The sequence below is a fragment of the Capra hircus genome, chromosome 1 (assembly GCF_001704415.2).
Source record: "Capra hircus breed San Clemente chromosome 1, ASM170441v1, whole genome shotgun sequence".
In the NCBI taxonomy this organism is placed as follows: domain Eukaryota; kingdom Metazoa; phylum Chordata; class Mammalia; order Artiodactyla; family Bovidae; genus Capra; species Capra hircus.
The window spans coordinates 111,192,991-111,220,779 of record NC_030808.1 but is presented as its reverse complement, the minus strand read 5'-3'; the positions used below and the strand labels follow the sequence as shown (position 1 = coordinate 111,220,779).

Below are 27,789 nucleotides of genomic sequence, written 5' to 3'. Positions count from 1 at the left end.
AAGTCAATGGTTAGTGGAAAGAAATGTCTGGTTCTAGGATTGCTTGATTTTTATGGGCTAAATTGGGCATCGAAGGCAAAGAAGAGGAGGAAGAAGAGCAGACCTGTCGCCTGCTGGGCAAGTTTGATTTGCATGGATATGTAGATGCCAAAAACCATTCACTTGTTATCGGAGGACTGTTTCCTATTAGCTCCAGGACCATCCCAGCAAATAAGTCCATTTTGGAGCCAGTATCTGCAAAATGTGAAGGGTAAGCCATTGTTTTTGTATTCTTTTTACATCAGAGGTAGGAAGTGGGGTGAAGGAGAGGTGGGAGTGTGAGAGTCTGGAACTGGAACCATGATGCCAGCCCTGACTCTTGACACTATTTATTTGACTCAAGTACTTACTGTTTCTCTGCCTCCATTTCTCCAAGGTAGACTTACCATGATTGCTTAGAAACAAGAAAGAAAATAGACAGATTTTGCATTATATACAACACTGCTCCTGAGAGGATGGTCTGTGGAGTATCAGCATCACCTAAGAGCTTGTTAGAAATATAGCATCTCAAGCTGCATCCCACATCTGCTGAATCAGATTCCACATTTTGACAAGACCTCCTGATGATTCATGCACACACTGAGTCTGAGAAGCAGTGATGTAGAATTGTGCAGTGTTGCAGCTTACTTTAAGTTGTTACTAAAGTCTCCTGAAGTGAGAATACACAGTGCCAGAAAGCTGATTTATTTGTGAGCTAGTGTTCATAGCAAGAGTCCTCCAGCTAGAAGGCTACTGCCCTGTTCCCCTCATCCCAGAATTGTCATGTCAACAAATGGGATCCATGACTGATGATCTGAATTTGCTAAGAACCCGTGTAAGAAAGGCAAACATGGGTTATATTTCTGGGTGTGAAACACACATACTTTTGATGTGAAAAGAATGCCAGAGATGAAAGGAAATGAACTATTCACACTGTTGTACTGCCATCACAAAGCAGCTCTTTCTTTTTCATTTCTTTGTATTCTTTCTCAACACTTTATATAGATGCAACCATCATTTTTGCATAGTTGTGCTCATAGTACGGGCAGTTTTATTGGGAGGATTTTACCTCATATCTTAATCACTTCCATGATGCTGCATGGTATTATAAATGTATTTTGTAAAATTTTTGACAACTTCTTTTTAAAAAAATATTTATTTATTTGTTTGGCTGTGCTAGATCCTAGTTGTGGCATGTGGGATGTAGACCCCTGACCAGGGACTGAACTCTGGCTCCCTGCATTGGGAGCACGGCATCTTAGCCACTGGACCACCAGGGAAGTAAGTCCCTTGCCAGCTTCTTATACAATTAAATACTGACTGATCATAACTCCTTCCCTTTGATCACAGTTCATGCTACATGTTTAAATATCACTAGAGGGATAGATAAACTGTTTGTTGTTGGCAAAAGGAAAGGATTGTAATCAGTCCCTACTTATCTCTTTCCTGGGTCTTCTAATTCTTTTCCATTCTTACAGTGAAGCAAATGTTTAAATGGGAAAGAAGTGGTTCTACTCATGGCTACATTGCTTAGAGTCAGTTCATTATTTTTCAAAGAATTTTTCACTGATTGAATCTTTACCAGCATAAAATAAAAACCAGTTTGTCATAGCAGAGGACATGTTATTTCATCAGTGGAATCACTTAACTTGCTCTTCACCCTTCTTTGGAGCTTTTGAAGGTTGTTTTTTTAGCAAGATAAAATAGAAAAGCCAGTACACATATTTTTAGTAAAAATCTACTCCCTCACTAAAAAATAATTTGAGATTTCCACTGTGATTGATATAGCGGTAAGAAGAAAGTATGTCCCATTTAAAAAATAATTCACTGTATCAGGGATATCTTGATTTCCCTCTCTAGTCCACCTGTTCTTATTCAATTTTCAGAGTAGTCTGATTGTTGCTTTATATCCTCAGTTCAGGGATTTTAGTTGAAATCAGTGGGAGAGAGAAGGTTGTGTGTGCTTATTCCATCTTGACTTTAACTCAAAGCCTAAGGATTCTTAAAAGGGTTACTTCAGCATCTTCTGACTTTCAGTGTTGCTGCTAAGAAGTCTGATGACATTCTGATTCTTCATATTTTGTATGAAACTTGTTTCACGTGGTTTGGGTATCTAAAAAGTTAGTTCTTTGTCCTGAATGTAGATCAGAAATATAAGGCTTCATTGTGGGGATTCTGCTTGTCTCTCAGCCTGCTGATTAAAACCCAAATTGCTCATCTTTATGCCATGACATACCTATATATTAGATATTATTAAAAATATTATTGGATATTATAAAATATCCTATTTACATTCCATATTTACATTTTTGGATATACTTTCTTAAAAATTAGAGCTATATAATTTTCACTGATAATCAATAACAGTTTCGATATATCTGTACCCAATTCCAGTATTCTCCAAGCCTCTTAATATTCCTCCATGAGATGCAACTTTCCCTCCCAGTGAGAAAGCCCTCATGGGAAACCTGGATAGGTGATATTCAGGAGCCAGGCTGGGCCTAATCAGATAATAATTTCATTTTGGCATCATTGTTTACCTATATCTGATCTAGATATGCTAGTTGGAATTTGGAGAATTCTTACTCTGAAACCCACAATTTTAACAGGATGCTAGTTTTGGGTGGCCATCAGTTAAACTGCACAGAAGAGGAAGGCTTTTCTGTTATTTTGGAAATATTGTTCAGAGAAGATAAAGACAATGAAATGGAAGGAAGAAAGGAGTATTTTAATTTCTTGTTTTGGTTGATCTAAACAAAGCTAGGATTTAGAGAAATTTTCTGGGGAACAAAAGGTATACATTGTATAATGATACTGTGAGTATCATAATGGAAATCACTGATGAAAGAAAAATTATCCCAAATCCCACCCTTTCATTAATTACCCTGCACTCATTTAAATTTTTTCCTATTGATAGTTATCCAAACATTCACATAATTTATGTATAGTTTTAATTATAGTATAGAAACAACTTTGCACACAGACTGTTTTACCTAATAGTACATGCATACTGCAGTGTAATTTCTCTAATTATAGATTTTTAATGATGGAAAATGTTCCCTTCAAGTCAAGGTACCATAATTTATTATTGCTGGGCACATTAATTCTTTCCAATTTTTAAATATCATAAATAATTCTAAAATTAACAATTTGGAACATATCTAGTTTTTCCCTTTGGGAAGAACAATCTCTTCAGATAAATTCTCTGGGGTAGAATTTTTTATTCAAAGCAGGTGAACATTTTTCTAGCTCTTGAAATGTCTTACTCTCTCACCTTAGAAAAGATATTGGTATATTTATTTCAACAATGTGTATGCCAGTTTATATAGCCATCTGTGTAAATTTAGGAGCCAGCGGTCTTAGGATGATAAAGCCCTTCATGTTCAGTCTGCTGGTTCTCTAGTCTCCGCTTCCTGTGCCATCCCTATTCCTACCCTGTCTGCCAAGTGTCCTGATCTTCCCATTCCTAAAATGCTATGTCCTCTTGTTACCATGCCTTCACACTTACTGTTCCCTCTGCTTGCAGCATCCACCCCCCTGCTTTTATATCATCCTTCAAGCGTCAGCTTGGCTGTTAAGTCCTCCAGTTAGGTGCCCCCACCTCTTTGCCTCCTGGTCCCTATTGTCTATCCCTGTTGGTATGATTATCATTTTGTGCATTGATTGGCTATTCCCTGTTTCTTTGCCTAGACACTGAAGTGTCTGTCTTTGTCAATATTGCATTTATCGTATCTGGCACCAGTGGAACCCAGTAACTATGTATTGAGTGAAAGGCAAAGCCAAACTAAACTAGAAAGTTCAGTTAAAGAGATATGGAGGAAATATAAATAAAAGGAAAAAAAAAAGAAAAGAAAAAGCAAAAAAAAAGAGGACATCTTACATCAATCTCTTCTTGTAAAATGGATAATAAAGGCTAAGAGTTATTGACTAAAAAAAAAAAAGAAAGATGGAGGGAAAAAAGAATCTAATTTGCTAACAGGGCTACTTGCTATTAGATATTTAATTTTAAAATATTTATTGAGTAGAAGATATGGAGTTAGGTGCTACAGCTACAGAGGACACTAAGAGAAACCATTCTGGAGGTCCTTGCTTTCAGATAGGTTAAAGTTTGGTTAAAACTGAGAAAAAAGAAAGAGTTGGAAATAGAATAGTTATTTTTAATGGAGACGATGATGTGATAGATTACCAGAGAAATAATTTTCCTTTTTATGGCTAGGGAATGGAAAGGAGGAGGCCTTTCATTCATGGTTAAATGTGAGAATGATAGAAAACAGACATCTTCAGTTAAAAAATCTAGACTTTAACAATCAAATCACAATGGGAAAAGTGATCTATTGGAGTCATATATAGTATATATAAATTTTATGTATTGCTTATATGTAGGTCTATCATAAGTATTTTCATGTATTTATAAAAATTTTGTTATTATAATTAACATCCAGAAAAAAAAAACAGAAAAACTTATAGGGAGATAAGGAGGAGGGAAATAGACTCATATGGTACCAGGGTCTTCCAATAAATGGGCAAAAACATATTGAGGGATTACTGGGTGTTCTGTGTGGTGGTGAGAATTGAGAATAGAAGAATATTTTTGTGAAAAGAGATAACCAAGTATCCAAAAAGATGTTTCCTAGCTCAAGCCAATCAATGATGAATATGATTCATACTTGAACCCATTACATTTGCAATATCTTTTCATGAAATATTACCATGCTCAGACAAGGTAGGTGCCCACTAATGTTTTGGCAAAAAGCTCCAGCACCAATCCCAGCTAAAAGCTGCTTTCTCCTCCACAGATCCGCTCATTGACTGAGCCTAACAAAAGATGTTTCCTTTTCAGGTTCAGCTTCCAGGGATTCCACTGGATGAAAACCATGATCCACACCATCAAGGAGATTAACGAGAGGAAAGATATTTTGCCCAACATCACTTTGGGCTGTCAGATCTTTGATACCTGTTACACTGTCTCCAAATCCGTGGAAGCAGCATTGGTATTCCTTAAGGGCAGGAAGAAAACAAACCCAAGTTTAGAAGCAGCACTGGGGCAATGCTGGCAGGAATTGGTGGAGCAGGAGGATCATCCTTGTTGGTTGCGGCTTCAAGAGTTCTAGGGTTGTGTTACTTTCCTCAGGTATTTCAGAATATTGCTCTGGGTACAATTTTATAAAGAAACAAGCTATGTGCAACTGCAGCAAAGAGTAAGTAAGGTGATCAGGTGAGGCTGGGATAAGTTGCAGACAAAGAGGCTGGTGGTGATGCTGATATTCAGTCTGCCCTCAGCAACTATGACTGATGACTTCAGACTCTTCTACGTTCCTTAAGATCCTGCCTTAGTTTTGATCCTGAGATTGTGACCCAGTGAGTTTTATGTTGACATCTCACTAAGCAGTACTCTCTGAAGGACTAGGTGAAGTAGAGTAGGTGATGGAGAAATACTTGGTTGCTTGATAGATGGTATAAGAAACGCATTTTGGTTCTGGCCTGTATTAATACTTATTAATCATATTAATACTTCATCATGACATTTTTTGTTCAAACACTAACACACTGAAAAGTACTTGGGAATTTCACAAAAGAGAGTATTGGTATTAAAAAGTATTTAAAAGTTGGTATTCTAATTTATAGATTATTTTTAATTCAGGGGCCAGTGACATATTTCGGCCTAAGAATAGATGCTATTAATATTAGGAAGAATGGATAATTAAGAAAATATAAGTAAAGCTCTGTGTTTATTTTCAGGGATGGTTCACCAAAGTATCAAGTCAGGACTTAGTAATGTGAAGGCTGATTAGGCTTATTTGTGTTACTGAAGTAATGGGAGAAGTTAAAATAATTTTTAAAAGTAGCATTTACATAGTGTGTCTAATAAAGCTGCAAATATAGACGTGGGAAGAACAGGATGAGAGTGAGAAATAGAACCAAGAAGAGAGGTCAGGTGACAGAGGTGACATCTTCAATGTGGGTTTCATGCAGCTGAGACAGACTGTGCCGATGTGAGCTCTGCCTTCCAGCAAGTCCCGACTGTGGTCCATGCCCCTTCTAGAAACCTCTAGAGAGAGCTTCTCCTTTAAATCTTGTAGTAAATCTGCAAAGAAGGTAAAAGAAGTCTTGTACACAATAAACACTTTCACATGTATCGTCTCATTTAATGTACTGAGTAACCTTAGGATATAGATGTCATAACCCTGATTTCACTCATGGGGAAACTTAGGTTCAGAAGGTTTTAGTAAAGAGTATGATTATGTAGCTGGAATTTGAAATCAGGTGTCTTCGCTTCCAAAATGAGATTCTTCCCTACATATGGCTTCCATGATATCGATGTTTGTGAGGTTGCAAAGAAGAATGTAAACTTTAGCCAAAATGGAGTAAGGCTTAGTCAGTCAGTCAGTTCAGACACTCAGTCATGTCCAACTCTTTGCAACCCCATGGACTGCAGCACGCCAGGTGTCCCTGACATTCACCATCTCCCGGAGTTTGCTCAAACTCATGTCCATTGAGTCGGTGATACCATCCAACCATCTCATCCACTGTTATCCCCTTCTCCTCCTGCCTTCAATCTTTCCTAGCATAGGGATCTCTTCCAATGAGTCAGCTCTTCGCATCAGGTGGCCAAAGTATTGGAGTTTCAAATTCAGCATCAGTCCTTCCAATGAATATTCAGGACTGATTTCCTTTAGGATGGACTGGTTGGATCTCCTTGCAGTCCAAGGGACTCTCAAGAGTCTTCTTCAACACCACAGTTTAAAAGCATCAATTCTTTAGCACTCAGCTTTCTTTATAGTCCAACTCTCACATCCATACATGACTACTGGAAAAACTAAGATGGACCTTTATTGGCAAAGTAATGTCTCTGCTTTTTAATATGCTGTCTAGGTTGGTCATAACTTTTCTTCCAAAGAGCAAGCATCTTCTAATATCATGGCTGCAGTCACTATCTGCAGTGATTTTGGAGCCTAAAAAATTAAAGTCAGCCACTGTTTCCACTGTTTCCCCATCTATTTGCCATGAAGTGATCTTAGTTTTCTGAATGTTGAGCTTTAAGCCAACTTTTTCATTCTCCTCTTTCACTTTCATCAAGAAGCTCTTTAGTTCTTCACTTTCTGCCATAAGTGTGGTATCATCTGCATATCTGAAGTTATTGATATTTCTCCCAGCAATCTTGATTCTAGTTTATGCTTCATCCAGTCCAGTATTTCTCATGATGTACTCTCCATAGAAGTTAAATAAGCAGGGTGACAATATACAACCTTGATGTACTCCTTTCCCAATTTGGAACCAGTCTGTTGTTCCATGTCCAGTTCTAACTGCTGCTTCTTGACCTGCATACAGATATCTCAGGAGGCAGGTCAGGTGGTCTGGGATCCCCATCTCTTGAAGAATTTTCCACAGTTTCTTGTGATCCACACAGTCAAAGGCTTTGGCATAGTCAATAAAGCAGAGGTAGATGTTTCTCTGGAATTCTCTTGCTTTTTCGATGATCCAACGGATGTTGGCAATTTGATCTCTGGTTCCTCTGCCTTTTCTAAAACCAGCTTGAACATCTGGAGGTTCAAGTTTCACATAATGTTTAAGCCTGGCTTGGAGAATTTTGAGCATTACTTTACTAGTGTGTGCTGCTGCTGCTAAGTTGCTTCAGTTGTGTCCGACCCTGTGTGACCCCACAGACAGCAGCCCACCAGGGTCCCCCGTCCTGGGGATTCTCCAGGCAAGAACACTGGAATGGGTTGCCATTTCCTTCTCCAATGCATGAAAGTGAAAAGTGAAAGTGAAGTCGCTCAGTCGTGTCCAACTCTTAGCGACCCCATGGACTGCAGCCTACCAGGCTCCTCCATCCATGGGATTTTCCAGGCAAGAATACTAGAGTGTGTTGCCATTGCTTTCTCTGTTACTAGTGTGTGAGATGAATGCACTTGTGCAGTAGTTTTAACATTCTTTGGCATTGTCTTTCTTTGGGATTGGAATGAAACCTGACCTTTTCCATTCCTGTGGCCACTGCTGAGTTTTCCAAATTTGCTGGCATATTGAGTGCAGCACTTTCACAGCATCATCTTTCAGGATTTGAAATAGCTCAACTGGAATTCTGTCACTTCCACTAGCTTTGTTTGTAGTGATGCTTCCTAAGGCCCAGGACTTCACATTCCAGAATGTCTGGCTATAGGTGAGTGATCACACCATCGTGGTTATCTGGGTCATGAAGATCTTTTTTGCATAGTTCTGTGTATTCTTGCTACCTCTTCTTAATAGTCTTCTGCTTCTGTTAGGCCCATACCATTTCTGTCCTTTATTGAGTCCATGTTTGCATGAAATGTTCCTTTGGTATCTCTAATTTTCTTGAAGAGATCTCTAGTCTTTCCCATTCTACTCTTTTCCTCTATTTCTTTGCATTGATCACTGAGGAAGGCTTACTTATCTCTCGTGCTATTCTGTGGAACTCTGCATTCAAATGGGTGTCTCTTTCCTTTTCTCCTTTGCCTTTTGCTTCTCTTCTTTTCATTGCTATTTGTAAGGCCTCCTCAGACAACCATTTTGCCTTTTTGCAACTTTTTTCTTGGGAGACATATTGATCCCTGCCTCCTGGACAATGTCACGAACCTCTGTCCATAGTTCTTCAGGCACTCTGTCTATCAGATCTCATCCCTTGAATCTATTTGTCAATTCCTTTGTATAATCGTAGGGGATTTGATTTAGGTCATACCTCAATGGTCTAGTGGTTTTCCCTAAGATTAGGACAAAGCATAAAGAGAAAAATAGGAACAATCTGTCACTTATGAAAGAATTGATCATCATGGAGCTATGTAATTTTAGGAGGTCTTATTGGAGGTGATGCAGCAACATGGGAAGGCAACGGGATGGGCTGGGGAGAATGTGACGTATCTTCTTAACTGCATAGTTGCTCAGGTTGAGGGGAAGGTATGTATGTATGAAATGTATATAAGAGTGTCAGAAATTCATGACACTGGCTACTCTACTTTCATTCTTAAATTCTCACTGATGGAAAAGTCACACAAGGACCACTGGCAAAAATAGGAAGATACCTCATTTATCTAGGCAAGTGGCTATAAAATGAGGGCTTCTAGTAAGTGTGTTGGACAATAAGACTTAAACTTGAGGTTGAAGTGAAGCTTCCTACCATCTTTCTCAATCTAAGTCTTGGGAATTACATACCCAGAAATCTTGTCAGAGAGAAAGCAGGAAAGAGAAGAAGAGAAAAAGAGGGAAACCAGTGATGATGGAGAGAGAGAGAAAGAGAGAGAACAAAGGGAGGGAGAGGGGTGGAGAGAAGGGGGGAGGGGGAGGGAAATGCACCTGCCAAACAGACTGAGCCTGCTTATTCCATCATCTGTACGGATGAGGAGTTAGATCAGAGAAAGAGCCTGGATGACTCGAATCACACACCTAGTCTCAAGAAAACATAGATGAAAGGGCTGAAGACCTTCCTTTCAGTCATGTGACCCCGAGTTGAAAAAGTAGCCCATTGGATGTCATCATCTTAATAATTAGTCCCCAAACTTCCTTGGGGCGAGGTGGGAAAAGGGGCCCAAAATGCTCCCTCTAACAGTCCCCACCCTGCTTGAAACAAGGAGAGGAGCAAAAGTCCTTTTATCTTTGAAAGGGCGTGAGAATAAAGAGAGAACTGTTAAGTTCCCTCCTTCTCTAATACAAATACTAAGAGATGATGTAATTTGAGGTTTGGCTATTACTTTCTAATAACTGCATGAACACTTTCAATCCTAGGTGGGCTATGCCTCTACCAGCTCACTTCTTAGTGACAAATACCAGTTTCCATCTTATCTTCACGCAGTGGCCAGTGATAAGATCCAGTCGGAGGCCATGGTACAACTTATCCAACATTTTGGTTGGGCCTGGATAGGCACCATAGCAGCTGATGATTATGGAAAATATGGAATAAAAGTTTTTAAGTAACAAATGGAGAGTGTCAACCTCTGTGTTGCATTTTCCGAAACCATTCCCAAAGTCCATTCTTCCTTGTTTGTTTCAATGAACAGAATAGTTTTCATAAATACTGGTCATAAAATGTTTTAAAATTTACATTTGTCTAATTTCTTTCCTCATGATTACATTTAGGTTATGTATTTTTGGCAAGACTACTGCAAAAGTGATACATATCCTTTTTTATGTCTTATATAGGATGCCACTATGTCTCATTAATGACAAATTAATATCATTATATATTCTGTTGCTCAAAATTTCCCAGGTTTGACAATTGGCAGTCACTTTGAGTTGGCTCCTATTTCTTTTAAGCAAGTCACTATAATTTCTGAAAAATCTACTTTCTGGAACACTAAGATATTGCAGGTTCATCTTGTATATCCCTACCCAGTCTTGCAGTAGCCATTTCTCCTGAGTGCTATTTACATTTAGAATGGAATTAGAAATCAAGATCTGAGTAAGAACTAAGTTGTTCATAGTACTGGGGAAATTGTGGTAAATTCAAAATGAAAAATTAACTTATGCTAAAAGTCAAGGCTATGGTTTTTCCAATGGTCATGTATGGATGTGAGAGTTGGACTGTGAAGAAGGCTGAGCGCCGAAGAATTGATGCTTTTGAAGTGTGGTGTTGGAGAAGACTCTTGAGAGTCCCTTGGACTGCAAGGAGATCCAACCAGTCCATTCTGAAGGAGACCAACCCTGGGATTTCTTTGGAAGGAATGATGCTGAAGCTGAAGCTCCAGTACTTTGGCCACCTCATGGGAAGTGTTGACTCATTGGAAAAGACTCTGATGCTGGGAGGGATTGAGGGCAGGAGGAGAAGGGGACAACAGAGGATGAGATGGCTGGATGGCATCACGGACTCGACGGACATGAGTTTGAGTAAACTCTGGGAGATGGTGATGAACAGGGAGGCCTGGTGTGCTGCGATTCATGGGGTCACAAAGAGTCGGACACGACTGAGCGACTGAACTGAACTGAACTGAACTGAAAGGTTAAGTTATAGAGATTAAGTTATGCTATATGTTATGCTATTTTTCATCTTAAATTCTCTGAGTACTTCTTTCTTAAAATGGATCCTTTTATATGGTAAACAAAAACTTTTCATTATTTGGTGATTTCAATATTATAATTTAAATTTTCTCAAAAAGCAACAAATATGTGTTAGGATTACAGAGAAAAAAGCTGTTAGGACAGGTCAAAGGACCACATAGTGTCAGGGTGAATGTTGATAGTTTAGTCCATGAATACATTCCCTGAATAATGTAAATTAAATCTGAAAAGTAACACCTCACAGTAGAGAAAGTTAATGGGCACATTTAAGAAAGTTTTATAAATGCATCACAAAGTAAAAAATTATGATTGATTTAAAACCAAAATGATACCTTTTACTCTTGTAGTTTATTTGACATTTCTAAATTCTTTTGCATGCCTGGTGGTAGGGAACTCTGTCCTGCCATCCAATGAGGATAAACAGGTAGAATTATAGAAAGATTGTAAGGTGGCAGCCTTTGAAAATTTCCTTGCTTAACTCTTCTGAAGATTGGAAAAGAAAAACGAGTCTCTCTTCAATGGACCAGGCAAAAATGTTACCCTGTTGAGAACTCTGATGCAGTTGTTGTGTTGATTGAGAACAGCATATAGTAAAAGAGGGAGAGATGAAAGGGCAAGTGTATGGTGACTATTATAATACTTCCCTTGGTGTGGCCTTCTCTGGTGGCTCAGCTGATAAAGAATCTGCCTACAATGCAGAAGACCTGGGTTTGATCACTGGGTTGGGAAGATCCCCTGGAGAAGGGAACGGCTACCCACTCCAGTATTCTGGCCTGGAGAATTCCATGGACTGTATAATTCATGGGGTTGCAAAGAGTCGGACATGACTGAGTGACTTTCACTACACTCCCTTGGTATACTGACTTACTAACACCTTTCAGCTATATTACCTTAATCCCTATGACAGAGGTAGGGCAGGAATGATTTCCCTTCATTTATGGACTGGAAAACTAATGCTTAGTTAGGATATATGACTTATTCAAGCTTATGTTATTTGACAGATCCAGAAAATGACTCCAAATCATCATATACCATAATTCAGGCTCTTTCGGCTATATCGAGTGTCTTTCTGGTTTGTGGAGAGTAGGGATTGCATTGAGTCCTCTGGCTGGAAAACCTAAGTCCAGCATGTGGTACTGACAAAAACCACGGGCACAGGATATATCTCAGCTCAGACTGGCTACCTTCATACTACAGGACGCATGCTCTCACCCCAGCTAAGGTTGCTGGCAGGAAGCAAGAGTGCTAGAGGTATTATTTTGATAGGAGCTCCTGTTCATGTCTATGAAATCATTCTATAGATGTACACTCAGCTCCATCTACTTTTGTACTCTCAGCAATGGCCTCTTTGGCACAGCCTTGTCTCATATATTATTCCCTTGACTTAGAATCTCCTTGATCCCAGTGTTTGTCAGGCAAATTGCTACTAATTTTTTTAAAACCCAGATCAGAGGGCCACTTCCTGGGAAACCACCTTGAATTTTTCTAAGGCAATTAGTTAGCCACTCCCTCATCTATGCCCTGATATAAAGGGAAGGGAATGGTGGTATCAGGGAAGACTGGTACCTATCAGTGAAAAAATCTAAGAGGGAATAGTCTCTCTTCCCTCGGTATGTAGGTATTAGGAAATATGAGACATCACTTTACCTTGGTATAGATTAGTACTGGCCAACAGAAATTTAAAACCCACACAGGTAATTAAAAAAATTTTAGTAACCAAATTAAAAAATAAAAAGGAACAGATGAAATTAAACATAATATATCTTATTTAATCCCAAATAGTATTTTAACCTGTGGTCATGATCATGGTAACATAATGTAAAAATAATTTCTTGAAATTAGTAATGAGAGAAGTTACATTTCTTTGACCTAACGTTTGCAGCCCAGTTTGTATTTTAGACTTATAGCCCATTCTGATTTGGCCAGCCTCTTTTCAGGTTTAAATTGTCCCATGTGGCTAGAAGCTGTTGTATTAGACAGCAAAGGTATAGAGAAGGAAAAAATTCAGTCCCATGGATTAGATACGAGTTTTGAGATTATTTTCTTTATAAAGCCTGTTTTCTAAGCAATAAAAGTTTTACAAATTGCTTTCTTTTCCCCCCCCTCTGTTGTTCCTTTCCCTGTTTTTCTAGCTAATGTAGTATATGAAGACACTTCAGTTTACAACCCATAATGGAATGAGAATAGAAACTGATGATAATAGAGATGTGACTGGATACTCTTAATTGGCAATTAGATGATAATGGAGAGGTCGCCTTTGTAAAGGTTGGAGAATATATATTCAAAGACTCTAAATTTGAACTTGTGATGATTAAGAATGCAATAATATTTTGGAACACTGAATCATCAGAGGTTAGTTATTTTGATATCTCATTTTGTTTACATATAGAGAGAATTGCATTTCTGTGTTATTTCAGATGCATGGAATATCAGAAACCTAGAATTGACTATTCTATGATTTTGTTCTTTTTCCTCAAGTATTCCAAAATATTTGACTCCCTTTGTCCCTCTTGCTTTCATTCATTTTGTCTCTGATAATTTTTGTTTTTTTCTTTACCTCATCCTTATTCTCTTTATTATTTTCCTGCCTTTATTCAGTGCTCCTTATTAACCTTTTATTCAAATATGTATTTTTTGAACACCTTGTGACTTTCATCTTAATGTCTGAAATAGTTTTGGCTTTTCTTTAATTTCTTTTCTGAGATAAGTGAACCTTTTTCATTTCTTCCATTCTCAAATCCACTTATGTTTTAAATTTTCAAATATCTGATTTGAGATATTTTTTACACATCTCCAAGTGTTTTTCTGAGAATATTTAATTGAAGTGCTAAGGTATTTATTTAAACTATCACAGTATTCTTCTGCTTATGGTTGTGTCTGTGTTTTAGAGGGGAATTTTAATTTGCTGGAATATTTATTTTATTGAAGTACAGTTGATTTAAAATGTTGTGTTAATTTCTACTGTACAATAAATTGACTCAGTTTTATATATAAATACTTTTCTTTTCCATTATTGTTTCTCACAGGATGTTGAATATAGTTCCTGTGCGATGAAGTAGAACCCTGTTTTTTATCCATTCTATATATAATAGTTTGCATCTGCTAATCCCAAAGTCCCAATCTTTCCCCCCTCCCCCACCCCCCTTGGCAGTCACAAATCTGTTCTCTATATCTGTCTGTTTCATAGATGTGTTCATTTGTGTCATATTTTAGATTCCACATGTAAGTGATATCATACAGTGGTATTTGTCTTTCTCTTTCTGCAATGAACATTGAGATGAATGTATCTTATTGAATTATGATTTTCTCCAGGTATATGCCCAGGATTGGGATTGCAGGATCATATGGTAGCTCTATTTTTAGCTTTCTTAAAGTTTTTATTGGAGTGTAGTTGATTTACAATGTTCTATTAGTTTCAGGCATATAGCAAAGTGAATCAGGTATACAACTCTCTCTCTTTTAGATTATTTTCCCATATAGGTCATTACAGAGTACTGAGTAGAGTTATTTGTGCTATACAGTAGGTCCTTATTAGTTATCTCTTTTATATATAGTAGTGTGTACATGTCTATCCCAATCTCCCAATTTATTCCACCCTCCCCTTACCCCCACTGGTAATCATAAATTTGTTTTTTACACTGGTGACTCCACTTCTAATTTGTAAATAAGTTCATTTGCACCCTTTTTTTAAAAAAAAGTTCTATATGTAAGCAATATAATATGATATTTATCTTTCTGTGTCTGACTTACTTCACTCAGTATGACAATCTCTAGGTCCATTCATATTGCTACAAATGACATTATTTTGTTCTTTTTTAATGACTGAGTAATATCCCATTGTGTACTCACAATGGGATACACACACACCATATTTTCTTTAACCATTCCTCTGTTGATGGACATTTATGTTGCTTCTATGTCCTGGCTATTTTAAATAGTGCTGCAGTGAACACTGGGGTGCCTGTATCATTTCAAATTATGGTTTTCTCTGGATATATACCCAGGAGTGGGATTGCTAGGTCATATGGTAGCTCTATTTTTAGTTCTTTAGGAATCTCCCCCCTGTTCTCCATTAGAGGCTGCAATTTACACTCCCACCAACATTGTAGGAGGGTTCCCTTCTCTCCACATCCTCTTCTGCTATAATGGTTTGGTTTTCATTTTCTGCTTTCTTCCTAGAGTAAATGAATATGGAGGCACAATTACATTTTTGGTTTATTTTTTGGATAAGGATGATGGGTTTGGGTGGCTCACAAATCTCTATTTCAAGACTGTCTTCTTTTGTTAGTAGAGTGAAGAGCAGTTTATTTAAGGAATGACTTTTTTTTTTTGTGGAAAGGGAAGGCTTAACGTGTCTTTTGATTTTATGGTTCACTTTTGTTTCTACAGAGTTCTTAGTTTTCCTTTCTTACTTTTTACTCTTCCTGTCACATTGCAGAAAAGGTACTTCTCCCTCTGTATCCCTTCTGGTCCCACCACAGTGGTGAAACCATCCTTCTGAGTCCCACCTTCAAGACCTTGCCCTATAGCCTGACATTTTATTTCTAGGAATGATTTTGTCTGCTCTCTATTAACATTAGTTTGTCTTCTCCCTCTTACTTTTTTCTGCAGTTTTCCCAGAATTTCCTCATTTTCCGTACATCTAGGGATGAAGAGGGTGCTCTAGAGGTGTGCTTGCTGGAATTTAACTACTTTGAAATTCATAGCATTTTTAGGCTCTTTGTGAAGCTGAAGTTGTGGGTCATGTGTAGTTTTATTTACATTAAAAAAAAATCTGTATGTTCTTTTACAGAGACTGTGGAGAGAGTCATAATTTAACAGTTACCATTACCCGAATGGTAGGCTGACAGAGGAGCCTGGCAGGCTTCAGTCCATGGGGTCGCAAAGGGTTGTACATGACTGAGTGACTAACACATTAATAATTATAAAATTTTTAATCCCCCCATCTCCTATAGCAACAGGAGGGCTTTGATATGCAGAACTGCAGCTCTGAATATTTTAAAAGAGAAGATTTAAAAAGAGAGACTGGGTCCCCTGGTTACATAATGTAAAGATAATACCTGGAGAAGCCCTGGGGGAAGTTCACGGGAAACCTCATCACTTACCAAACAGCTGAACTTTTTACCCTGAGTGAAATGTTAGTTGTAGGACTGTAGGTCTTTTGATATTCTAGTTTACTGTTTACCTGTAGTGTTACAGTAAAACAAAAGGGTGGCGGAAGGGCATTGGCAATTTAATCTTCCATGTGAACCTGCTGGAGGAGCCAGCAGGAGTGAGAGAGTTGTAAGTGGGTGTCAGGACAGCCAGCGTTTTTTATTTGTGGCTGCAAGACTATTTCCGGGGGAGGTTGTCTTTCTACATCTTGTTTCTTGTTCATGTATGTCCTCTCTTGTTGTATGGCCCTTTTGGCCTGAGATCTGAGGTCCCTAAATAGTCTTCTGAATCATACTGGGAAAGGATATAGAAATGTGACAAGAAAATTAAGATTTCCGATCTCCTGTGCTGTGCCAGATATAGAGGGCATCTTTTTTATCTCTCTCTCTCTCCCCCCTTATATTTTTGGTCCTTGGTTTTCCATGAGTATCAGTAAACATACACAGACTCATGTATACTCATACTTACATACATACATACATACTACTTCCCCTCTTACTTAGCCCGGCCTTAAGCAGCTCTTGAATACATGGTTAGTGTTAGCCACTCAGCCGTGTCTGACTCCACCACCCCATGGACTGTAGCCTGCCAGGCTTCTGTGTCCATGGAATTCTCCAACAAGACTACTGGAGTGGGTAGCCATTCCCTTCTCCAGGGGATCTTCCCAATCCAGGGATCCAGCTTAAGTTTCCTGCACTGCAAGCAGACTCTTGTGTCTGAGCCACCAGTGAAGCCCTTGAATACATTATGGCAGGATAAAAGTAAAAACTTAGTGTTTGCCACTGTAGGGGCCATAGCTCTCTTCTGCATTTTATTTCTTTGAATTAGAGCTTCCCTGTCCAATACAGGTATCCCTAGCCACATGTGGCTTTTAAAATTAAAATTAACTGCAATTAAATAAAATTAAAATTTTAGTTTCTTAACGCATCAAGTACATTCCAAGTGCTCAACTGCCATGTGTGGCTAAAAGCTACCATATTGGACAATGCAATATATAACACTCCATCATTGCAGAAAGACAGAGTTACTCTAGGTCTACAGTATAAACCACCTTCTGTGGCCCAGAACTCTCTCCCTGAATGGGGCCTGAGACTGTTCCCTTTTGTATTCCTGGTGCTAGTTGTAGAGCAGGTGCTCAATATAATGTTTTGCATGAAAAAAGAGATGCTGCTGCTTGTATATACAAAGTTCATAGAATGTTTGTCCTACTAAAAACTGATGGAAAAGGAGTGAAATGTACTAGCAGATTTCTATTTTAACAACATTTCATTAGAGCATAGTAATTTGATTTTTCTTATCTTTATTAGAGTTATATATATTAATACATTTTATTTATTTCTTCTCCCTGGCTGTACAATGCAGCTTGTGGGATTTTACTTCCCCAACCAGGGACTGAACCTGCACCATCTGCAGTGAAAGCACAAAGTCCTAACCAGTAGGCTGTTAGGAAATTCCCAAGGTTATACTTGTATAATGAAGTTGGTTCAAATGTAATTCAATACAAATTCACTAAGCATCTACTATGAGTCTGCCTCTGTGTTAAGCACCACAAAAGGACCAAAAGACTACTGCCCTCACAATACTTACAATCAAATCATTAAATAACTGAACAGATATTTATTGAGCACAATATTATATGTGCTACACACTGTTCTAAGAGCTGGGGATGTGTCAGTGTACAAAACAGAACAAATTCCTACTTAATGGGACTAACATTTCAGTGGGAAGAAAGAAGCAATGTATAAGATAAATAAGTAAGTGATATAGTATTTTAATGGGTGATAATGTTAAGGAGAGAAAAATAGTAGGGATTGTGGTAAAGTGCTGGGGGGCAGGGGGAGTGTAATTTCAGAGTGTGATCAGGGAAGCCCTCACTGGGGTGACATTTGAACAAAGACTGAGAAGAAAGTGAATCCATGCATTAAATCTAGGGGGAAAGCATTTCATACAAAAGAGATAGTGACTCACTTTCATGCCTTGGAGAAGGAAATGGCAACCCACTCCAGTGTTCTTGCCTGGAGAATCCCAGGGACGGGGAGCCTGGTGGGCTGCCGTCTATGGGGTCGCACAGAGTCGGACATGATTGAAGCAACTTAGCAACAGCAGCAGCAGCAGCAAACCCTGAGTTAGGGGTGTCTTTGGCATTTTAGAAGAATAGGAAAGGGTTCAGTGTGGCTGGAAAGAGAGAGGGTAGTGGAAGAGGAGGTGAGAGGAGTGAAAGAGGAAGTGAGAGGGGTGAAAGAGTGTCGGGTCACATAGCGCCTTGGGGGCTGTTGAAGGACTTCGGCTTTTACTCTGAGTGAAACGGTGAGCCATGGAGAGTTTCGACAGAGGAGAGTTATGATCCCACTTAGAATTTAAAGAATTATTCTATCTGCCATGTTTCAATTAGACCAGAGGGGACAAGAGTAGGATCCACTGGATTTGCTGATGAAATGACCTTGAAAGTCTCCTGCATCAACAATTAATAGATGGTACAGGCATGATTTAACTCATGATAATAACTGAGTCTGGAAGTTGGTGAGCAGGTGGGCCTGAGTGAAGATTCATGTGCACAAGTAGTAGAAAATATGGTTGGAGATGATGGTTGAGACTGGTGGTGTCAATGACAGAAATGGGGAATTGGGGAGGAGGAACTGGGTAAACGGGGATAGCTTTGAACATGTTGAATTTGAGGTGAAGATGGAATTTCAAAGTAGGGACATGTTGGAAGTTTAGGATATGGAATTAGAGGTTAGGTGGGGAAAGCTGGTGTTAGAGTCAAGATTTGGGAGTTCATGTGCAGAGGTGCTGGTTGAAGAGAAGAGAATGAATGAGCTGCTTTATACTGAAAGATAAGTGCAAGAACCAAAGCCAAAGGAATGCCAACAGCGATGAGGTAGGTAGAGGCAGTAGAACCAACAAAATAAATAAAGAGGACCCAATGGAAGCCAAAAGAGCCTGCATTTCAGGGAGAAGTTGATCAAGAGTTCCAGATTAGTGAGGTGAGTGGGTTGGAAGTGAGATCATGATGTTGAGAAGGGAAACGATACTCAGAAAGAGAACAAAAAGTCATCAACTTATTGTGATGATTTTCAAAGAAAGATATATAGAGAGCTCTTTTTTGTGATTCAGACTGTAAAGAGCCTGCCTGCAATGTGGGAGCCCCAGATTTGATCCCTAGGTTGGGAAGATGCCCTGGAGAGGGAAATGGCAACCTACTCCAGTGTTCTTGCCTGAGAATTCCATGGATGGAGGAGCCTGGTGGGCTATGGTCCGTGGGGTCACAGAGAGTCGGACACGACTGAGAGACTAACACCAACATTTTTCAGAACGTTGGATCAGGAGAGAGGAAATACAGTCATTCTGTGATCACACACACACACACAACTTATAAGAAATCAATCTATTATGTTTAAAAATACATATTTAAATAATCTTATATACTGTAACCGAGCTCAGAGATTTCTGATATTTTCCATTGTTATCTAACTCAGATTTATCTTGCAAAACTCAACATAGGAAAATTTTGATTTCCAAAATGAATCTTTTCACTTTCCAAAATGAATCTTTGCTTAATGGAAAAATACATCTTATCTCCTTTTTAAATGGGAAGCTCCTCATTTACATTAAGATATAAATTTACAAACATTGCATTTATAATGGACTTCAATGAACACAATCATGTACAATGTACTATGTTTATCACCGAGTTTTCTAAACTCTTTTTTATGAAAAAATATCCCAGTGCTGTGCCTTGTCCATTTTTCCTTTTTGCTGTGGAATTTTCCTCATGGAGTAGGTCTTTCATTTTTATTTTGTACTGACTGAATGATACTCAGGCTATGTTGGGATGACCTTGCTGAGAAGTCTTTCTCAGGCACTCAGGATGATTCTTGGCGTCTCCTCTCAAGCAGAAAGAGGCTTGACATATTGTCCTCTCCTCAGAACCCCATGGACATGGAGCCTGGTCTGAGTCTTCAAAGTTAGAAAGAGTTAGGTTTAGCTTTGCTAATATCTAGAAGCAACCACTGGACTTTTCTAGAAGCCTAATTCTAGAATCAACTTCAGGATTATTAGCAAAATTTCTCTAGGCTTTCCAGATCATTATTCTCTTTGTTATTCTTTTTTAAAACATTTTATTTATTTTTAAAATTATGTATTTATTCATTTTTGTGCAGACTTTCTCTAGTTGCAGCAAGCAGGGGCTGCTCTTTGTTGCAGTGCGCCGGCTTCTCCTTGTGGTGGCTTCTCTGGTAGCAGAGCACAGGCTCCTGGAGTGCAGGCTTTGGTGGTTTCAGCTCACAGACTCTAGAGCTCAGGTTCAGTAGTTGTGCCTTCGTTGCTCTGCTGCATGTGGAATCCTCCCAGGCCAGGGATTGAACCCTTGTTTCCTACACTGGCAAGTGGATTCTTATCCACTGTGTCACCAGGGAAATCCTGTCTTTTTTTCTTGCCCAGTTATCCTAGGTTTTCCAAGAAATCACAAAATGTCCACAGAAATCCAGGTGGAAATTTTCATAGCTTGGCAAGTGGTAGAGACAAAGGGCTTTGTTAGCGTGCTGTATTTGTCTTTGCTAGCTTCCCCATTCAGTGTGTACTGATGTGTGTCACCCTAGGACCTGGAAGGGGATTCATCACAGGGAACCAATATGCTGCTTTGACTGCAACCCATATGCTGATGGATATGTGTCATGGGAACCAGCTAGAGATGATCATTTTTCACTGACATTAAAATGCAAGTAGATTAAATATATTTTGGCACAGAGGGCCTTGGGAGCCTTCTTTATAAAGAGATGTGAACAACTTATCACAAAAATTATGATCCATCAAATTATTGGATGTTCTGTGCAGTGTGAAAAAAAAATACAACATTGGGTTTTAGTTCTAAAGCTGCTGCATTTGGAAAGAAGACCTGAATCTATGAACTTCAGAGAGGAAAGATTTTAGAAGGAGATGTTAAAAATGAATGTATGGATTCATGCATTCATGAATCCTTAAAATAATTTTATAATAATTTTAATTCATTCATGAATACTTAAAAGTATTTCAATTTCTGAAGTAGATTAAACATTAGTTATGGAAAAATAGTGAATAAGTAGTAACAAGTAAATTATAGTTCTATGTTTTACAGACTTATCTCTAATTTAGAAATAAGAGATCTAAAAGTACATCCCTAAAGGCAATTGGCTTAAGACCATAATTACTCAAAGTTTGTAGGACAGGTGAATTCTGTATCTATTGCTCTATGAATTGTTCATCACAACCTGCTGAATTTCTGTTCTTGGCCAGAATTTTAGTTGGGCTTGGTAGGCTTAGCCTTATGAAGCATGTTGTAGCAGGTTTATTTTTATTGCTACCTTCTGTTAAAAATAAAACAAATTGAACTTATCTTTTGCCAAAAGTTCCTCAATAGCAGTTTATTTAAAAGAGAAATTTTAAAATGGAAAATTTTCCCCAAATGGAAAAGAAAACACATTATCTGAGCATCTCAGGGGATTCCACGTACCCCAGACTCTGCAGAGTTGCGTCAAGAGAAATCCAGTCTCGCAGTCAGAAGGGATTGAGAGGAAATTCCAGTCTTTACCTGCATCTTTCAGAGAATGGAAGAGAGACATTTCATAATCCACCACAGATTCACCTCAGCTTTTTCTTCTGCAGCAATACCCTCCTTTGGCTTCCCAGGTGGCTCAGTGGTAAAGAACTCATCTGTCAATGCAGGAGACATGGGTTCAATCCCCAGGTTGGGAAGATTCCCTGAGAAGGAAATGGCAACCAATTCCAGTATTCTTGCCTGGGAAATCCCACAGACAGAGGAGGCTGGCAGGCTACAGTCCATGGGGCTGCAAAAAGAGTTAGACACAACCAAAATGACTAAACAATATTCTTCTTTAGAGCCTCTGCTCAGCTAAATGCCCCCCAAGTGTTTTCAACCTTAGTATTGTTGCTATTTTGATTTCCTTTCTTCTAGTTCCCAACCTTCCTCTATTGTCTCAAATCTGTATCTGGAGGGTGAGGAGGGGAAGGCTGAGTGGGCAAAGACAAATTGTCTTCAGTAGGTGAGGAAGATGTTGAATGGAAGGCTGAAAACACTCATAGTTTATAATAATCAACTGTACCCCTGTCACAAACCTCGTTTTAGCTTAATAGCGTTAATGTTCTCACATATTTGTGGATTGTTCTTAGGTTTGTGAGGGGATACACCACCCTTCTCAATTAGATAATTAGAGGAGAAAGAAAGAGACATCTTACTTAAAAAGATTCATGCAGAAACAGCTGAAATCCAGGAAGGAGACTGAATTTCCAAAATTGAAATGAACTCTCAACCTTTACTATTAGCTGCATACTCTAAGACCATTTTATCACTGCTTTTTTTTTTTTTTAAGATATATATATTCTCTATAAAAAATCTCAGTGAGTCCTGTATGAGGCCTTTGGTTCTTCTGGGCAATTCACAGCCCATGGGACAACTGGATTTCTTTGCAGTCAGTCCTCTGTTCTTTGTTCATTAGGTCAAAGGGAATGTGATCAATGTGGTGAAGACTACTGGTCCAATGCACAAGAGAGTGAGTGTGTGCTGAAAGAAGTGGAATTCCTTGCTTATGATGAGGCCCTTGGATTCCTGCTTGTCATTCTCTCTGTCTTTGGGGCACTTGTGGTCTTGGCAGTCACAGCTGTGTATGTGATACATAGATATACTCTGCTGGTGATGGCTAATGGCCAGGAGTTGAGCTTTCTTATTCAGGTTTCTCTTGTCATCACACTGCAGCCTTCCATGCTCTTCACTGGCAATCCCTACAACTGGTCTTGCATGGCCCTGTCAGATCAGTCTGGTGCTGGGGTTTTCTCTCTGCCTGTCTTGCATTCTTGGTAAGACTATTTCACTGTTTTCGGCCTACAGAATTTCCAAATCCAAAACTCCACTTATATCCATCCACCATCTTTATTGGAAAATCACTGTGCTAACCTCTGTTCTAGTTGGAATTGGCATATAAGTTTTCATTCCAATTCCAAAGAAAGGCAATGCAAAAGAATGCTCAAACTACCACACAATTGCACTCATCTTACATGCTCAAAATTCTCCAAGTAAAGTAAAGTAATGCTCAAAATTCTCCAAGCAAGGCTTCAGCAATACGTGAACCATGAACTCCCTGATGTTCAAGCTGGTTTTAGAAAAGGCAGAGGAACCAGAGATCAAATTGCCAACATCCACTGGATCATGGAAAAAGCAAGAGAGTTCCAGAAAAACATCTATTTCTGCTTTATTGACTATGCCAAAGCCCTTGACTGTGTGAATCACAATAAGCTGTGGAAAATTCTGAGCGAGATGGGAATACCAGACCGCTTGACCTGCCTCTTGAGAAATCCGTATGCAGGTCAGGAAGCAACAGTTAGAACTGGACATGGAACAACAGACTGGTTCCAAATAGGAAAAGGAGTAGGTCAAGGCTGTATATTGTCACTCTGCTTATTTAACTTAAATGCAGAGTATATCATGAGAAATGCTGGACTGGAAGAAACACAAGCTGGAATCAAGATTACCAGGAGAAATATCAATAACCTCAGAAATGCAGATGACACCACCCTTATAGCAGAAAGTGAAGAGGAGCTAAAAAGCCTCTTGATGAAAGTGGAAGAGGAGAGTGAAAAAGTTGGCTTAAAGCTCAACATTCAGAAAACAAAGATCATGGCATCTAGTCCCATCACTTCATGGGAAATGGGGAAACAGTGGAAACAGTGTCAGACTTCATTTTTTGGGGCTCCAAAATCACTGCAGATGGTGACTGCAGCCATGAAATTAAAAGATGCTTACTCTTTGGAAGAAAAGTTATGGCCAATCTAGATAGTATGTACACCCGTGGTGGATTCATGTCAATGTATGGCAAAACCAATACAGTATTGTAAAGTAAAATAAAGTAAAAATAAAAATTAAAAAAAATAAAAATAAATTTAAGAAAAAACAAAAGCAGAGACATTACTTTGCCAACCAAGGTCCGTCTAGTCAAGGCTATGGTTTTTACTGTGGTCATGTATGGATGTGAGAGTTGGACTGTGAAGAAGGCTGAGTGCCAAAGAATTGATGCTTTTGAACTGTGGTGTTGGAGAAGACTCTTGAGAGTCCCTTGGACTGCAAGGAGATCCAACCACTCCATTCTAAAGGAGATCAGCCCTGGGATTTCTTTGGAAGGAATGATGCTAAAGTTGAAACTCCAGTACTTTGGCCACCTCATGTGAAGAGTTGACTCATTGGAAAAGACTCTGATGCTGGGAGGGATTGGGGACAGGAGGAGAAGGGGACGACTAAGGATGAGATGGCTGGATGGCATCATGGACTTGATGGATGTGAGTCTGAGTGAACTCTGGGAGTTGGTGATGGACAGGGAGGCCTGGCGTGCTGTGATTCATGGGGTTGCAAAGAGTCGGACACGACTGAGTGAATGAACTGAACTGAACTGAACTGAACTGAACTGATAGCCTATTTAGTATTGAACCCCCCAAGGGTGTACAAGAACATGGAACCTCAAAATATAAAGATTATTCTGGAATGTAATGAAAGTTCTATAGAATTTTTGTGCTCTATATTTGGGATGGATGTCTTCTTGGCCTTACTGTGCTTTCTCACAACCTTTGTGGCACGCCCGTTGCCACAGGATAATTACTATGAAGGAAAATGTATCACCTTTGGAATGCTGGTCTTTTTTGTCATCTGGATCTCTTTTGTCCCTGCTTACTTGAGCACCAAAGGCAAGTTTAAAGTAGCTGTGGAAATATTTGCAATCTTGGCATCCAGCTATGGTTTATTGGGTTGTACACTTGCTTCCAAGTGCTTCATTATTTTGCTGAGGCCAAAGAGGAACATGGATGAAATTGTTGGTGGAAGTGTCCCTGCTCTCCATAAGAGCATCCAGCTGACTTCAGCCTCCTCTGTGAGAAGCGAAGTCGACAATACCGCAGTGTCAACTATCCTGGATGACTAGAGTCATGGGTTGCGCATGTCGCTCAGAGTGGAAATGGTGACATGGCTCAACAGTCCCTTTTCAGGTGGCTCCCATAGCAGCCACTTAATGCACTGTGTAACTCTGAGGATTTGGGTTCTGGTAGTGTAATCAAAGCATGACTTATGAAATCTCATACTATTTGACAGGAATTAGAATAACTGTTATTATGGAAATGTAACTACTTCGTTAAAATATTTCATACTTTGGCATAAGGAGTATATGTAGAGAATATAATAGGCACAAGTAACCTAACATGGTAGAAGGAAATATTTGGGACTTGAATATGTTTTTTTCATCACGGACTTCTGATCTAGAAATTTACATTAGACTAAATCACCACGTGGGGACCCAAAGAGACATCTTGTTCTATATCCTGTTAATGCCTCTATGGAATAGATAGCTTTGCACTCACTGAGGTAAGAACTACATATAGCTCATAAACTTTCCCTTGGAGTAGAGCATTTGGTAAGAGAATTTATGTTTCAAAGGACTCTGTGGCATACAGAGAATATTGAAGGAATTGAGATGTGAACAAAACTCAGCTCCTTCTTAAATTCATAATGGGAATCGACAAGTTTCTCCCAGAGAGAAGGCAACCTACTCTAGACTTTCCTGGATAATAAGTAGTAAAGTATTTGAGTTTCAAAACAGTCTTCTTAAAAAAAGAAATGAACGGAATTAAGTGTCAGCAAAGCAGTCAATAAGTTGATTATGTAGTGAATACCTGGATGGTAGAAAAGCAAATGTTTACCTAGAGCAGGTATTAGAATGAAAGATTTTTTAGGATAAATTAAGTGATAGATATTTGCCCTCTGATATCTGGAGTTAACTGGAATGTTATAAAAATATAAAAATATTTTCAACCTTCTTTCAGATATGAACTTTTATAAGGACCTATATATATATGTGTGTGCATGTGAATTGTATATAGAAAAACAGAATTTGTAGAAATGCTGATATACCAAATACCCATGTGCATCCTTAACTCTAGGTAACCAAGAGGATCAGAGAGAGCTGTCTTTTCAAGAGAAGTTAAACATACTTGTGAATATCAGTCAACCAAAGTGGGCAGAGATTCATGCAGGCTTGCAGGAGCAGAAAATGAAACCATGATGACTAGTTTCACAGAATAAATCTGTCAGGAATTAATTTATTGATTCTTAAAGAATGGACCAGATGAAGGGGGTTGAGCTTCCTGTATTTTAAACAAAGTTTGCTGCAAGGCCCATCAAAATGAGATCATTTGTTGAAGGGCTAATGGTATCCTAAACTTTCTGGGATAGCATCTATTTACTCATCCATCTATCAAAACTTTTACAGTGCTTCTTTGCATCACAGCTCTAGGATTCTTACAGAAGAGGCTATATTACAGCATGAAGAGTGGAGAAGTTGCTGTCTTTGCCTGTTCACACAACCCAAGGGTGGATTTTGAAAAGGGGAGAATAGTTTGTCAAGGTATCAAACAATAGGAAAATGAGAATATGAGTCGGATTTTTTTTTTCAGTTATACATGTAATGGATATTTTAAATGATTCATTCTAAATGACTGAAAAAAAAGCTGAAAGGTGGCTAAAGTCTAGTGACTTTTTGTATAAAAATATATTTCAATCTCAGAGTAATGTATTTTTCTGTGATGTTGATTACTGAACATACAGAATCTAAAAAGATGATTCCAGAAGTCCATCTGGATAATATCAAAGTCTCCATTATCTCCTTTAATATCACACAACTCAGCAGTACTGTCTTATTGAACTTGTGTTCTTTGCAATCATTTATTTTTTCTGATCAGCAGTGAGTTTGGGAAACTAGAGAAAATAAATATTATTAGAAACAAAATGATAACTGAACTTGCCTGTTTAGTGTTTACTTGTACAACCTTACAATTTTAAGATGCAACTTTTATCTAAAAGGTCTAAAGTGAAGTCATCACTTGTTGCTTTGGTACACATGCGTTGCTATAGAAACTGGCTTAAGGCACATAAACTGAATAATATGTGATTGTCAAAGGATGATGATCTAATTTTAATTATTGATTTATTTTTTGTAATTAATTGCTATCAAGTGTTAAAAAATTTCTCATAACATTCCAAGATAATATCTCTGAATGAATGTATCACTTAAATTATCTCTTATGAAAAGGATGACCAGATTCTCTATCAGCACATGTTGCCGTATAAGAGAATCTCATGTAGAAGTCACCAGTGATGCACCCTGCTGTGGGTGAGCATTTGCTGGTAACCACATGCTGGGCCTTAGGGGGCAGCTCAGAATTAATTCCAGAGAGTTGCATCAAAATAATGTGGTTGCTAGCTTAGGGAATAGCATAAGGACTAATTGCTTGAAAAAAAAAAAAATCCAAACCAACACTACTCAAGGCTGACCTAGACATGTGCAGGTTTGACGTCTTTTGAAAAAAAAAAAAATGTCAGAGCTGCTCAAATCCACAGTATAAATCTTTTATAAATCTGCTCAAATCTTTTGGGTTAAGGCAAAGAAAATTCTTGATGAAAAGTGAACATGTTATTAAAAAAGGAAAGATATTACAACTGGATTAGTCACTTTATAACATGGCTCTGATCTCATTATTTCCCGACTTCTCAGCTCCCAGTGGCTCTCCACTCTATCACATGAGCCC

General features: G+C 38.6%; 1 protein-coding gene across 1 annotated transcript; it reads left to right on the top strand.

Annotated features, from left to right (window-relative positions):
- Positions 7 to 25,133, top strand: LOC102177841 (vomeronasal type-2 receptor 1-like). The gene is given in 10 exon segments (XM_018050395.1): positions 7 to 43; positions 46 to 250; positions 4,859 to 5,016; positions 5,019 to 5,149; positions 9,754 to 10,007; positions 13,248 to 13,374; positions 20,737 to 20,846; positions 22,642 to 22,975; positions 22,977 to 23,142; positions 24,631 to 25,133. Coding segments are annotated over 10 exon segments (2,025 nt in total).